A 13,918-nucleotide genomic window follows, 5' to 3' on the forward strand; every position below is an offset into this window, starting at 1 on the left:
AATTAAAGTAAAAGTTTTGTCGGTACCCCCTACACCTTATCGCCAGCATCTTTGCTGGCAGGCTACACCACAGTATCATCACCTTCAGCTTCTCCAAGATCGTCTCACATCTCGCAAAGGGAGAGCAAGTGAGAGTGTAGCGCAAAGGATCAGAGCAAGCAGTCGATTCCCGAGATCCGACGTGTGTCTCGAGCAGTTGAGAAATTCCTGCCTTTGTCCGTGGTCTTAGAAAAACGCAAGCTCCGCGGGTCATTTCCTCCGTTCTACCGTTTCCACACCTCAAGTCATCCTGTCGGCGAGCTCCGGGCCTGTCATCTCTCCCTGCTTTACGCTCTCCTGTGGGTTCCACCAATAGGCTGTCATTCGGCCTGACATCTCCCCGCCCCGCTCTCTCGGCCAGGGATCTCCGAGCGGGTCTGCGCGGATCCACACCGGGTCTTTTTTTTTCTCTTTCCATTGCTCTCCGAGGCACGGTGCACATAAAGCATCACCCAAAAAAAAAAAAAAAAGAGAAAAAAAAAAGATCGGGAGACGCAAGGCCGACGAGGACACAATACATATATCATGTCGCTTCAGAAGGAGCCGTCCAGGACCTGGTCCCGCAACAGCGGCTCGACGACGACAAAGCGAGACTCGACATCGGCAGCACGGCCCTCGATGTTTTCCAAGGCGTACAACACCGTCTCCTTTCGCGGCGCAAAGGTCGGCAGCGGCGTCCGCAACTCATTCATCGGCGGAGGTGGTGGTGGCAAGTACGATGCGGCCGTCGAGCCAAAAGTGCTCCACAGCTTCTCTGGCGTCTTTCCCACGCCCGTTCCGGGGTGTCGACCGAGTCCGCCAGCGCCGCTGACCGATGAGCAGACGGCAAAGTACGAGCAGGCGCTCAAGTACTTTACCAACCTGGCCGACTACCCCGTCTCACTGCGTGTGGACGACAAGAGGAGGGAGCCGGCATCGGAATGGGAGAAATGCAGGATGCTGACGAGGGAGAGCATCCTCCGCTATCTGAGGGCGTCCAAGTGGGATGTGGCCGTCGCACAGCGAAGGCTCGTCGAGACAGTAGCCTGGCGCAGAGAGTTTGGCGTTGACTCGCTCGATGCAGATGAAATGGCAAAGGAGGCAAAGAGCGGCAAAGAGACTGTTCTCGGATACGACAACAGCGCGAGGCCGCTGCACTACATGCACCCGCATCGAAACGATACAAAGGAGTCGCCGAGGCAGATGCAGTACGCCGTCTGGATCCTCGAGGCGGCCATCGATCTCATGCCTCCCGGTGTCGAGCAGCTGGCACTTCTCATCAACTTCGAGCACCGTAGCCGAAATCCGACAAGTATTGCAAACGCCAAGCTGATGCTTGACATTCTTCAGAACCGGTGAGTCTTTCCTCTCCTCTCTCCTCCCACCTCTCATCCTCTTCGGCATCGTCCTGACTAACGATCACGCCCTTGCTCAAGCTACGTCGAGCGGTTAGGCGTCGCAATGTGCATCAACGTGCCGTGGGTCTTCAAGATGTTCTGGAATGCAATCCAAGCATTCATCGACCCCGTGACGAAGAGCAAGTGCAAGTTCGACGAGGCCATCAAGTCCGAGGTGCCCCTCGAGCAGCTGGCCGACGACTTTGGCGGCGAGCTCGACGCAAAGTACAACCACGATGCCTATTGGCCCCAGCTGGTGGAGCTTTGCCAACAGAGGAGACGGGCGATGCTGGCACGCTTCACAAAGAACTGCAACTCCGAGATCGGCGCATCGGAGTGGGTTATCCGAGGCGGCGATGACGAGACCAGTCCCTTCAACGCAAAGGACCGCGAGGCGCTTGCGGGCCTGTTCCCAGGTAGCAAGCCTTCCAGTCCCAATGGCGAAAAGGGCGCGAATCCAGATGAAGCCAGGCAGCAGGCCATCGACTCCTCTGAGAAGCGCACGGCAGACGCCACGAGCAATGGCATCGCCGATGCTACGAGCAATGGCAACGTCGATGATTCGAGCAACGACGACACCCTCGCAGTGCCTCAGACGCCCATGGAGTCGTACAAGACGCCTGCGGACTCCATCACTTCCAACCCGCTAGACCGGACGTTCAGCAACGTCAGCGCTCATGCAGCTCTTGCCGCTGGCGTCGCTGGCGGCACACCCCTCCAGATTGCAGCCGCCTCGCGAGAGAGCCAGGCCGAGACCGAGGGCAAACAAGGGCAAAAGAAGAAGCCTTCGATGGAGCAGGAGATCAAACACCTGCGTGACAAGATGCACGACTCAAAGGCGTGGCAGGACATCACAAAGCCATTCCACCCTCGAAGTTCAGGCGAGAGCAAGCGTAAGGTGTCAGGCGAGGAAAAGCGGAGGGGATCCAAGGACATCAACCGCCAAGCCAGCTTGGAAGCAGGCGACAAGCCAACAGTCTCTGAAGGAACGGCAGCTGGCTCGGCAGCTGCTATCGGGGCAGGCACGGCTGCTGCTGGCTCGATGGCTGCCGTGAACGGCATCAATGGGGATCACAAAGTGCCTGACAGTGACAGGAAGCCCATCAAAGTCCTCTTCTTTGCTGCCGCCAAAGACGCGGCAGGTGCACGCTCGGAAAGTGTAGAGGTGCCTAGCGACTCGTTCAATCTCCTGAAGCTGGGCAACGCGCTCGTCGAGAAACGCCGCGAAACGGGAAGCAAAGGCGATGCAGACGCGCTGGAGGGTGTTATCAGGCGCTCCAAGTGGAGCGTAGATCAGGCCATGGTTGACGAGGAGGACATCGAGAAGTTGGTGCTGAAAGGAGGAGAAGAGGTGGGCCTCATTCCACCAGTCTCTGGCGGTTGAGAGGAGGAGGCCCACACACTTTGGATAAGTTCGCTTCATACGAGCCACCACTGCTCCATCATCATTCTTGCAAATAGGATCAAAGCTACGCCATTCCACGTACCGGTCCTTTTAATCATGTTTGTTCGAGATGTTCTCCACCCTCCTTCTAGTCTAGCAAGTCCTTCTTCGCTGGCTTTGTTAACCTTCAATCATACACTACATACCTCCTGTTGAACTGAGCAATTCTGATGTCTTTCTTTGCATCTCATCTCGCAATCCGTGTCACGTACACTCCTGATCAACAGTCATCATTACTCTACAACGTGTTTTGTGTGTGAAGAAGCCTACAAGCGCTCTTGATTACAGACCTAATCGTTGTCATTCTCATCATCATTTACGACTTCTTTTGCCTCTTTCTTGGATCTCTTCTTGCTTGCCGACTGCGATCCTTCTCCTGCCTCGCTCTCTTTGGGCTTCGATCCAATCACTGTGCCTAAATTAACAGGTTGTCAGCGCAGTCAAATGCTGATCAAAGATGACGGTGACCCACAATTTGATGTGCAGAACAGCGACAGCGGCTGTCCGTCCTCGTCTTCGCCAGTCTTTAGAGTCAGGTGCAGACTCTCGCTTATAGTGTAGCCTACACTTCCCGTCCCGAAATGCTTCATTTCCAAAGGCATTGCTTTGATAGTCTTGCCATCGCCGTCTTTCGCAACGAGCTCGAGAGTCATTCCACCGGCCTTGTCTAGCTTAGACTTGAGCTGCTCTTCCGTGCGCGGGGCCATCTTTTCCATGTCCCTTTTCTTCCACTTCTTGGCCGAGACCTCGATCGATCCATGCTTACGGCCGTCCACAGCTGCTTCTCCCTCGGTCATCTTGATTGGCCTGGGCTGAATGGGGGCCAAGATGGGATGAGCTCCTCCAGGTGGGAGGTGGTCTGAGCGCTGGTGCATGAGAGTGCGAGATTCGTCTCCGATTTCCGACCGCTTATCGGCCGAGCGCGTACAAGGTTCCAGACTTCTTCCCTAACCTTCGGCCCTCGTCGATGCACCCCCAACTGCACAACATCCCTCTCCCACCAGCTACCTGCAAAGCTAGGCAAAGATGTCTGTCGCTGAACTCAAGGCAAAGGGAAACACTGCCTTTGCGGCCAAGGACTACGAAGCGGCAATCCAGCACTACACCGATGCAATCGCCGCCGCAAAGGGTCCCGAGGACTCTGTCCATGTTCTTTACTCCAACCGGAGCGCGTGCTACAGCGGCCTCAAGCAGTACGAAAAGGCCTTGGAGGATGCTGATGAGGTGAGCAGTGCTCAAAGTCTTCTCTACTGTGTTTTCTTCAGCTCATCGAGCTGTTCTCCACTCGACAGACCATCAAGGCGAATCCCACTTTTGCAAAGGGCTACGGACGAAAAGGTGGCGCGCTACACGGCCTGAGAAAGTTTGACGAAGCCATTACCGCCTACGAGGAGGGTCTCAAAGCTGCACCCACCGATGCAGCTCTCAAAAAGGGTCTCGAGGATGTCCAACGAGCCGCCGAGTCGGACGGCCCTGGCGCGGGCATGGGAAAGATCTTCCAGGACCCGCAGATGATGCAGAAGCTTGCCGCCAACCCCAAGACGGCCCCGCTGCTAGCAGACCCTTCGTTCATGGCCAAGCTCAATGAAATCAAGGCAAACCCCAACAATGCCATGTCGGCCTTCCAGGACCCGAGGATGATCTCGGTCATGGGCGTCTTGATGGGCATCGACCTGCAAGCGTTCGAGAGGCCAGAAGGCAGCAATGACCTCCCTGAGAACCTCGAGAGCAAGCGCGAGGAGATTGAGAAGCAAACTAGACCTCAGCAACCGGAGCAGAGCTCCTCTTCTGCCGGCATTTCATCCTCGAAGACCGCGCCTGCGCCCGCCGCTGCCTCTGAGGACACGCCCATGGAGGAGGCCAACGAAGAGCCTGCTGCCGAGGAAGCCGATGACAAGAAGGCGAAGGAAGCTGGCGATGCTGAGAAGGCCAAGGGAAATGAGCGATATCTCAAGCGTGACTTCGAGCCAGCAATCGAGCACTACAAGAAGGCTTGGGAGCTCAATCCGAAGGACATCACCTACCTCAACAACCTGGCAGCGTGCTACTTTGAGCAGGGCAACTACCAGGAGTGCATCAAGACGTGCGAGAAGGCGGTCGAGGAGGGGCGGAGCATGCGAGCAGACTACAAGCTCGTGGCAAAGGCCTTTGGAAGGATCGGATCTGCCTATGACAAGCTCGATGACCTGGAAAAGGCCATCAACTTCTATGAGAAGTCGCTGACGGAGCACCGCACACCCGAGATCCTGGCGAAACTGCGCGCGGCGGAAAAGACGCGCAAGGAGAGGGAGACGCAGGCGTACATCGATCCAGCCAAGAGCGAGGAGGAGCGCAACAAGGGAAATGACCTGTACAAGAAGGGCGACTTTGTTGGTAGCGTGACGGCGTACACGGAGAGCATCAAGCGCAATCCATCGGACCCGAGGGGCTACACGAACCGGGCCAGCGCATACACCAAGCTCGTCGCTCTGCCAGAGGCCCTCAAGGATTGCGAGACGGCCATCGGCATCGATGCCAACTTTGTCAAGGGCCACATTCGCAAGTCCAACGTCCTCTTCAGCATGAAGGACTACACCAAGTCTCTTGAGGCCATCCAGCGTGCGGCTGACATTGATGGAGGGCACGGCAACGCCAACACGCGCGAAATCCAGCAGCAGACGAGCAAGGTCATGCAGGCCCTCGCCACGCAGCGGAATACAGAGACGGACGAGGAGACGCTTCAGAGGGCGATGCGGGATCCCGAGGTGGCAAAGATCATGCAGGACCCAGTCATGCAGTCCATCCTGCAGCAGGCCCAAAGGTGTGTAGATCATTGTTGATCGAGTTGCTGGAGGTGGTTTACTAACCACCCTTGTCCATTCCACAGCGACCCGAAGGCTCTTACCGACCACATGAGCAACCCAAGTGAGTCTTCTCTGAGCGTCAAAGGAGGAAGAAGAAAATCGAGAGGCTGACGCACTGCGAATTTGCAGCTGTCCGGGAGAAAATTAACAAGCTCGTCGCGGCGGGCATCATCAGGACGAGGTGATCGGCTTGTCGAAAAGCACTGTGCCTTTAATTGACGTGAATGAAATGCCCTTTTCACAATCGTTGTCTGCGGAAGACTACAAGTCAGGCCTTAGACTAAAGAAGGCATCAGCAGATATAAACAATGACCAGTGAAGATTACAAACGTTTACATATGCATACAGAGTGGACGACATTGCTAACAACGCTCGAAAACAGAATACAGTGACGGAAGGCTGGCAACCTGTACCACGGCTTTGTTTGCAATGAGGTCCTTTGATGGCTGGTAGCAGCGCATGGAGGGTAGCCACGCCTGGGTCATGACCCTTGTCAACTTCTCCAGATCTGCGCCCGGATCCTTTGACTCAGGCTCTTGACCCTCTTCTGATTCTCCTTCAAACATGGGGACATGCAGCAAGGCCAGCTCCTTGGCGATGCCCTCGAAGCACTCGCGCTCGCGCTCCCAGTCGACCTCGCTTCCCAAGCGCAGCATGAGCGTGGGCAGCCTCTCCAGCACGATAGTTGAATGTCCGGGGATCAATGCTGGTAACGTTTCCAAAGTCTGCTCCTCGCCGTCGACCTTGATAGAAAAGTACTCTTCGAGCATGTCGGCCCTTGAAACGAGTTTCTCCGTTACCCTCACGATAATGTCGTCGTCTGAGAGATCCCCACGACCTGGCTGTGGTTGACTGGCTTCAACGAGGAGAGCAGTGCGCAACAGGTCGGCCAGGCTGGGTGGTGGTGACAGTCGGACCCGGGCGAGGTTGCCGAATTGCCGTATAGCAAGTTGGTATGCAAAATCTTCGCTGTGAGCTCATCACTGAGTCAGTTGCATCAATGACAAGATGTCGAGGTACTACTACTCACATAATCTGAGCGTGATCGAAAATGTAGAGCTCTTTACGATGTTGGAGCAGAGAGAGCGACTTGGCAGTATCCACGACACCGACAAACGTGTGGTTTTGAAAGACGTCCGTCAGGCCCTGATGCCGAGCCTTTGAGATTCGCTCGCGCATCTTTCGAACACTTGCCAGGGTGCACTCGCTCTCAGCAATCTTTCGCCTCGCCGTCGCTGTCGCTGGCGGCTGTTGCTGTTGCTTCTGTGATTCACCTTCAGGAAGTCCACGGTAGGGTAAAGAGGCCGGCTCGTTACTGGGCTCGATCTGTGTAAAGGCACCCATAGAGTCTAGCGTCTGTGCTCTGGCGTCGACGCGCACCGTATGCTGTGGATAGCCGCTGCTTCTGGAAATGACCGGTGCTTGCGCCCCATCCTTTCTCCCTTCGGGTATCGATGCTCCTGGCAAGATAGCTTGAGTGAGCTGGAAGTTGCGACTGGAGTTGGCACCCGCAAGACAGTCCTGGGCATGCTCGCAGACTGCCTCAATGATGTCGTCTTCGTCGAGGAAGCGAACTTCTCTTTTGGTGGGGTGGACGTTGACGTCCACCTTCTCCGTGTCAATCTCCAGGCTTAAATAGATCCAGGGATGCCCCCCTTTAGGAAGCAGCGAGCCGTACAAGGCCTCGAATGAGCGCTTGAGCGGGGCACAGTCGACGAGACGGTGATTAATAAAAAGGAGAAATGTGGTCCTCTTTGTCGAGTAATTGGCACCGCTGAGCCAGCCCTCGACGGAAAAGCCTAGCGACGAGACGCGCCGTGGCTTCAGCCGTACGAGCTCCCTTGCGATACTGCTGCCGTAGAGCAATCGAATCGTGTCAAGCGTGGTCGCTGCATCCGACGCCGGTGTGCTGAGATCCGTGACGTGGGAAGTCGCCTTCTCACCCCAAATTCATTTAGTCAACAAGAGGAAGTTCGACTTGCACAAAGGGCGACCGACTGACCTTTTTGCAGACAAATCCTACACCTCGGCCTCCATAGTGAACAGCGTACTTAGAAGCAACATCGAGACATCGGTTGTACTCGTCGGCAGCACTCTTGAGAGCCCTTCGGCGCTGGGGTACATTGTAAAAAAGGTCCTCTGCCATAATCTGGGTTCCGTCGGTGCCTGCGCATGGTTTGGGTGTTGCCGACTGGCCGGGCTTCGGAGGAACGAGGGTTCCTTCGGCATATGATGCACTATGCTCGTAGTCAGCGCCGGACGCTAAAGGCAGAGAGCTCGTTCTGGTCTCACCGGTATGCGCAGTCGCTGTCCTTTGTCTTGCTAACAACGGTCATGGCTGCACTGACATAGCTGATGCTGGCAAGTGCCTCGCCACGGAATCCAAATGTCGTCATTCGGCTCAAGTCGGAGAAGTCTCTGAGTTTCGAGGTGGCGAAGCGCTCGCAAAGTAGAGGCAGATCCGAGGCCTGTCACCGAAATAATCAGGAAATCAAATCGCTAGAAAGGAAGCGTCAGGTTACGTACCTTGACCCCGCAACCATTGTCCTGGATCTGGAGCGTTTTGAGACCGCCTTCTTTCAGGACGATTTTGATCAGCGTCGCACCGGCATCGAGGCTGTTTTCGATGAGCTCCTTGAGGGCGTTCGCGGGCCGGTGAATGATCTCGCCAGCCGCGATCCGATTCACGACATCCTCCTCGAGACGAATGATGGGACGAGCCTCTGCCTGCAGAAGCCGCTCATGCCTATCTTGATCCTCTTCTTCCTCATGTTCCTCGTCTTCTCTATTCCGCTCTTGCTCCATGTGCGGCTCCTCGAGTCCGACCTCACCTTCCCCCGGAGCCAAGGCCTCTTCGTCGTCCTCGTCCATTGTCGTGAGGCGTATAGTGACTGAGCGTTCCAAATATTGAACTTAATTGTTTGTTACTCACGCACGGACGCGTTTCGCATTTTCGCTCTCGTGGCGGCACAGGAGCACGAGGCGCCTGGGTGGACGGACAAAGCGGTAGCAATCGTCTCAAGTTGGTTGGAAAGACGAGAGAGAGCTAGCCAAAGTAAGGTTGTATGGACGGGAGCTGCGACGAGGCACCCTTTCATCACAACGCGACACTTTTACGGCGACAACGACTTGTGTGCACAGGACGACGAGGCTTCGAGGCGACATTCCCACCTCCTGCAGAACAACTGACCCAAGACAAGACACGTCTTTGGCGCTGACCGGGTCATCACCCCCGAAAGGCGTCACGTCCCATTCTTCATCCTCGACGGACCTGTAAACCCATCCGAAACCCCTGTTTCCTCTGGAACGAGTGACGGCCGCCAAGACGTACTTCGAAGATCAGAGGCGATAGCCGACGCCCAGCCCGTCGGCGCCAAGCGCAGCGCCCGAGCGAGCGCGAGAGGTAACAGCGTCCTGTTGAGGCCACCTCGACCGACGACGTTTCTGAGAAGGGCTTGGTAGTGTCCAAGTCCGTGTCGGTTCACGACCTCGCTTTTGCGGCTTCGACCTCTTCGCCGCCTCCCTTTCGGTGCTTTCAGCCCAGCTTGGTCCTTGCCGGGGCTGGCGCATCGGGCGGCATGGCAAGACCTGGGTCGAGCTATGGAGGTGGCTTTGCTGAAGACCTGAGTGGCAGAGCGCACGGCCAGTCACAGCAACATCATCACCAGCAGCAACACCAGCCACCTCCGCCGCTGTCATCTCAGCAACAGCAGCACGTCATAAACATGGGTACCGTTGACCCTGGCGTTCAGAGAGCCGCGAGCGGAGGACCAGGACAACAGGGTGTGCCGATGGCGCATGCTGGAGCTCCCACCTTGCCGCCGGGCGCTTATAATAGCTCCCCATCCAAGGCTAGATCACCAACGATGCAGCACCAGCAGCGGCAGAACAACGCCTACTCGCCGCTGCCTCCCGGCCCTTCAGCGACTGCTGGCGGTCAATTACCATCGATGGGCTTCGACGGCACCAGCTACTCGCACCTGCCGGCCTATGTCTCGCCGCGATTAAGCCAATTATCACCTCACTCGGCCTCGAGCCCTTCTTCGACGCAGACAACACTGGGACGAAGTCAATCACTCGGCCATGCCGCCTATCAGCAACTGCAGAATTCTGTCTACAGTCCAACGTCGCCAACACAGCCGCACCCCATCGACTCTTCTAGCCCGTACCGGTCACGAGATCGAAGAGAGGTTTCTGTTTCTGATGGTGGCTCCACGTCTTCGTATGCCCCTCAGCCTCCTCGTGGTGGCCCTTCTTCGTCAGGAGGAAGCCTTCTGCCGACGATCAACACACACATTCCGAGCGGCAACTTCATGAATAGTCCCTACAGCCCACAACGGGCCTCGATGATTGTCGATACACCGTCCTACAGCGGGCAGCACGCAGGAGGAAGAGGGCCGCGATCACCCACAGGCTTGCAGACCGGAACATCGTCGTACGCGCCGCATTCATCCAATCGTCCCGTAAGCATGTTTGCCGATCCATCATCGTCGTCATCCTACGCACCATCAACTTCGAACAATCCAGGCGCGTCTCGCAGTGCATACATGGATCTTCCTACATCGTTGAGTCCTTCGCATCGTCTCTCGCCGGGTCGCCAATACGCTGGGTCGCGGCCTCCGGTCGAGTCCGGCAATGGGTCTCAGCTTATGGGCGACTCGTTGCCCCTCTATACCAGCAATGCCGGTGCGCCGACGGGGCGATTATCGTCACCGTACCAGCAAGGACAGATCTCCGTTGGTGGGGCGCCGATGGGCTACGGGAGCCACAATGACGCAGGTCGGATGAGCGTAGAGCCTGGCGAGCAGCAGCGGAGAGAAAGGCGGACCACACTCACACCCTCTGGCGTCGAGTCGGGAGCAGGATACGACTGGAGCGCACAGCCGCATCCCGCCAAAGTCCGTCCTGCCATTCGACCTGCAGAGGGCTTCAGGAGAGTGCGAGATCTTTCGGATCTCAAGACCAACACAGACCTGGCTCAGCAGGGCAAGGGGAGAAGAGCGGACCCTACGGGCGGATACGTCAGCGTAAGTAGCCAGTTACGAATGCCTTTCCTCCTCTTGAAGTGATGCTGAGATACATATTTCCAAAACAGCCGCTCAAAGCCATGACGGCCTATCTCCACCACACCTACCACCTCGTCAACCCCTCTTTCTTCTACGAGCTTTCATTCAACCCCAGAAGAGTGTTGACCAAGCCAAGCAAGCCTATGCATAATGATGGGCACGACAACGAGGACAGTGATTACATTCTCTACGTCAACGATTGGCTCGGGGCCGAGGAGGGCAACCGGTACCTCATTCTCGACATTCTTGGTCAGGGCACTTTCGGGCAAGTGGTCAAGTGCCAGAACATGAAGACGCACGAGATTGTGGCTGTGAAAGTCATCAAGAATAAGCCTGCCTACTTCAACCAGAGTATGATGGAGGTCACGATTCTCGAAATGGTGAGTTCTCGCCTCTTCTCATCATCTCATGCAGACGCTCATTCTTTTCTTCTTCTTTGCCAGCTCAATGGAAGCTGGGATCCGAATGACGAGCATCATATCCTGCGCTTGCGCGACACTTTCATCCACGCGAAACATCTATGCCTCGTCTTTGAGCTTTTGTCGTCGAACCTCTACGAGCTCATCAAGCAGAACTCTTTCCGAGGTCTCAGCACCAGCCTCGTCAAAGTCTTTACCACCCAGCTTCTCGACGCTCTCACCGTTCTCAACGAGGCCCGGCTGATCCACTGCGACTTGAAGCCTGAGAATATTCTTCTCAAGACGTGAGTTGCGCTCTTCCTATCTTTTCTTTTCAACGAAGCTTTCTGCTGATGAACTATTACACATCAGGCTGCAAACGCCAAGCATCAAACTTGTCGATTTTGGGTCGGCATGTCATGAACGACAGACGGTGTACACCTACATCCAATCGCGCTTCTACCGCTCACCGGAGGTCTTGCTTGGGTTGCCTTACAACTCGGCCATCGACATGTGGTCGCTGGGTTGCATTGCTGTCGAGCTCTTTCTGGGTCTGCCGCTGTTTCCAGGCACGTCCGAGTACAACCAGGTCTGCCGCATTGTCGAGATGCTCGGTTTACCCCCGGCTTTCATGCTCGAGAATGGCAAACAAACGGGCGAATTTTTCAGCGTCTACACCGACGATTACGGACGTCGGAATTATCGGCTCAAATCCTTGGAGCAGTATTCGAGAGAGCACAACGTTCAGGAACAGCCGTCAAAGCGATACTTTGAGGCCACAACGCTGCCGGACATTATCAAGACGTATCCTCTGGCGAGAAAGAGTGGCAAGAGCACAGACGTGCAAAAGGAGATGGCAAATCGGACTTCGTTTGTCGATTTTGTCTCTGGGCTCCTGCACATGGATCCCAGCCAGCGCTGGACGCCCCAACAGGCCAAGCTGCATCCTTTCATCACTGGCGAAAAGTTCACGCAGCCGTTCAAGCCGCCCCCGACATCGCCCACTGCTGGTATCAGCTCTTCCCGCAGCAGCAAGGCTCTGACCAATGAAGACACCACGACCAAACATCCATATGGCGGGCTTCCACAGACTGCACCACGATCATCAGGGCGCGCTTACCACGATGCTGCAGCCTACAATCAGCACCTGGCTCAGCAGCAAACGTACAATTCAGTCCATCAGGCAAGACAAGCGCAGCTGCCTGCCGTCAACAACCCGTATGCGCGCGAGGAGGCTGCGGCGGCCCAAGCTCAGGCACAACAAGCCGAGGCGCAAGCACAGGCCCAGGCGGTGGCAAAGGCCCAGGCGCAGGTCCAAGCTCAACATGCCGCGCAGGCTCACGCACACGCGGCGCAGATGCACGCGACCATGTCTCCTCCCCACTATGGCGACGGTGGAGGCCGAGGTCCGAATGCAGCATCTAGCGGGGCTTATGCGCAGACGCAGAATCGGAGCCGGAGCAACACGCTGACGAGGATGGACATCATTCCTCCAAAAATGGCTCGGATGGGCTTGGATTCGAATACGGGTGCTGGTCAGTCGGTGACGCCGGTGCTCAACCGCGAAGAGTCGTTGCGAGAATGGGAGAGACGCCAGCAAAACGGAGCTCAACCGCAGCAGCAGCAGCAACAGCAGCGCCCGCCTGTTCAGCAAGGTCAAGCTGGCGGGAAAACTTCGTCGACGAGCTACCAGAATCTCGAGATGCTGCAACAGCAGGCCGAGATGAGCCCGCCTGCCGCAGGAGGATGGGGCCAACCTCAATGGTCCGCAACAGCCACATCACCCTCCTATCAAGCATCGTCAAATAGGCACTCATCGTACCATGCGTCGCCCAAGTCGGGTGGCAGTGTCACCTCCCCTTCGATGTTCTCCGTCGTCGTCGACAGCCATGACAATCGGAGGTTGGTGAACCCACACGATACTTCGATGGCGTCTTCGGCTTCCCTGAGGCAGCTTTCGACGCAGTCGCCCACTTCGCACATTGCTGCACCGCCTGTAGCCTATTCGGGCGCCTCCTCGTCTTCCTCGGCTGCTGGAGCGCAAGCGGCGCGATACCAGCCTACGCAGCAGCAGCCAGCGTCAGCAACAACTGCAAGTGGACTCTATGGCAATGCTGGGCTGTCATTTGATCCTTACGACACAGGCATTGCTCAGCTCATGCCATCACTCAAACCGACTCAGTACCAGCATCAGCAGCAGCCACATCAGAGTGGTGGGCCATCATCGTCGTCGAATCGTCATTCGATGGCAGTCATGATGAGCCCCACATCGGCAGGCGCTCCTCTGTCGGCGGCAAGCCCGCAGCAAGGAAGTGCAGGTGGTATCGGACCGTCAACGATGTATGCCGGTCTTGTGCCTGGGAGCATCCTACCACCCAATACAGCGCTCTCACCGTCGAGCCACGCTGCGGCGCTCGCGGGCGGCAGCGGTGGTGCTGATGCATTTGCAGGCCTGGACCACCGTCGCTATAGCTCGAACAACAATCGACTGCCTTCGCCTGGCCACCAGCAACAGCAGGGAGCGTATCACAGTCAAGGCGTCTCGTCCTCCTCTACGGCATCGGCATCTGCTCGACAGTCACAGCAGGTCTCCTCGCCTCACAACCAGCCTCGCTTCTAGTCGCACCCTCGCTCATCCCTTTTCCTGTGTCTTTTCACTTTCCTCGGAACGTTTTCTCTCCCCATCTGTCTCTCTTGTTTTCTCCTCTCTTCTATGCATGGGCCTCTACGACTACCTTGACTGCGCCTTGTC

At 56.5% G+C, this 13,918-nt stretch overlaps 4 protein-coding genes across 4 annotated transcripts; 2 read left to right on the forward strand and 2 right to left on the reverse strand.

Moving 5' to 3' along the window:
* Positions 1–488: 488 nt before the first annotated feature.
* FA10DRAFT_267395 (hypothetical protein) lies at positions 489–3,042 on the forward strand. The gene is made up of 2 exons (XM_025521890.1): positions 489–1,373; positions 1,455–3,042. The coding sequence occupies exons 1-2, from the start codon at positions 565–567 to the stop codon at positions 2,797–2,799; spliced, it is 2,154 nt and encodes a 717-aa protein (XP_025378170.1). The 5' UTR covers positions 489–564; the 3' UTR covers positions 2,800–3,042.
* Positions 3,043–3,063: 21 nt separating this feature from the next.
* Positions 3,064–3,719, reverse strand: FA10DRAFT_128563 (hypothetical protein). The gene is made up of 2 exons (XM_025517968.1): positions 3,332–3,719; positions 3,064–3,274 (listed from the first exon to the last, which is right to left on the reverse strand). Exons 1-2 carry the CDS (start codon positions 3,654–3,656, stop codon positions 3,150–3,152), a joined length of 450 nt encoding a protein of 149 aa, XP_025378171.1. The 5' UTR covers positions 3,657–3,719; the 3' UTR covers positions 3,064–3,149.
* A 2,293-nt stretch (positions 3,720–6,012) lies between these two features.
* Positions 6,013–8,713, reverse strand: FA10DRAFT_267398 (DNA mismatch repair protein MutL). The gene is made up of 5 exons (XM_025521891.1): positions 8,229–8,713; positions 7,995–8,170; positions 7,705–7,939; positions 6,733–7,637; positions 6,013–6,671 (listed from the first exon to the last, which is right to left on the reverse strand). Exons 1-5 carry the CDS (start codon positions 8,571–8,573, stop codon positions 6,065–6,067), a joined length of 2,268 nt encoding a protein of 755 aa, XP_025378172.1. The 5' UTR covers positions 8,574–8,713; the 3' UTR covers positions 6,013–6,064.
* An 855-nt stretch (positions 8,714–9,568) lies between these two features.
* On the forward strand, positions 9,569–13,786 carry FA10DRAFT_260712 (hypothetical protein; the record flags this gene model as incomplete). The annotated part of the gene is made up of 4 exons (XM_025520035.1): positions 9,569–10,729; positions 10,798–11,148; positions 11,212–11,471; positions 11,539–13,786. The coding sequence occupies 4 exons, from the start codon at positions 9,569–9,571 to the stop codon at positions 13,784–13,786; spliced, it is 4,020 nt and encodes a 1,339-aa protein (XP_025378173.1).
* Positions 13,787–13,918: the final 132 nt, after the last annotated feature.

This window comes from Acaromyces ingoldii, assembly GCF_003144295.1.
Source record: "Acaromyces ingoldii strain MCA 4198 unplaced genomic scaffold FA10scaffold_3, whole genome shotgun sequence".
Classification (NCBI taxonomy): domain Eukaryota; kingdom Fungi; phylum Basidiomycota; class Exobasidiomycetes; order Exobasidiales; family Cryptobasidiaceae; genus Acaromyces; species Acaromyces ingoldii.